General features: G+C 66.7%; 1 protein-coding gene across 1 annotated transcript in view; it reads right to left on the bottom strand.

Annotated features, from left to right (window-relative positions):
* FAM84B (family with sequence similarity 84, member B) overlaps nucleotides 1-267 on the bottom strand; it is a 5303-nt gene that overhangs the window by 3966 nt on the left and 1070 nt on the right. The window contains 1 exon segment of the mRNA XM_014548049.1: nucleotides 1-264. This exon segment is cut by the window's left edge and continues 7 nt beyond it. Within this exon segment, the coding sequence (XP_014403535.1) occupies nucleotides 1-264 (264 nt within the window).

The following is a 267-nucleotide window of genomic DNA, read 5'->3' as shown; positions in this document are numbered from 1 at the left end:
GTTCACCACGCGGCCGCGCCGGCCCTGGCTCGCGTCGGTCAGGAAGCTGTTGCTCACCTCCAGCCGGTGCAGATGCACCACCTGGAAGTTCCCCACGTACACCGCCCAGTGCGGGTACTGCGCCTGGGCCACGAACTCCACCAGGTCGCCGGGCTTGCACTTGTTGAGCAGGTTCTCGGGCGTGTAGGTGCTCAGCGCGGCGGAGCCGGGCGAGAAGCTCTTCTGGTAGATGCACTCGTCGCGGTAGAACACGGAGCACTCCACCTC

This window comes from Myotis brandtii, unplaced genomic scaffold (genome assembly GCF_000412655.1).
Source record: "Myotis brandtii unplaced genomic scaffold, ASM41265v1 scaffold494, whole genome shotgun sequence".
NCBI classification, from domain to species: domain Eukaryota; kingdom Metazoa; phylum Chordata; class Mammalia; order Chiroptera; family Vespertilionidae; genus Myotis; species Myotis brandtii.
The sequence above is the reverse complement of the archived record's forward strand: the minus strand, read 5'-3'. Positions and strand labels throughout refer to the sequence as shown.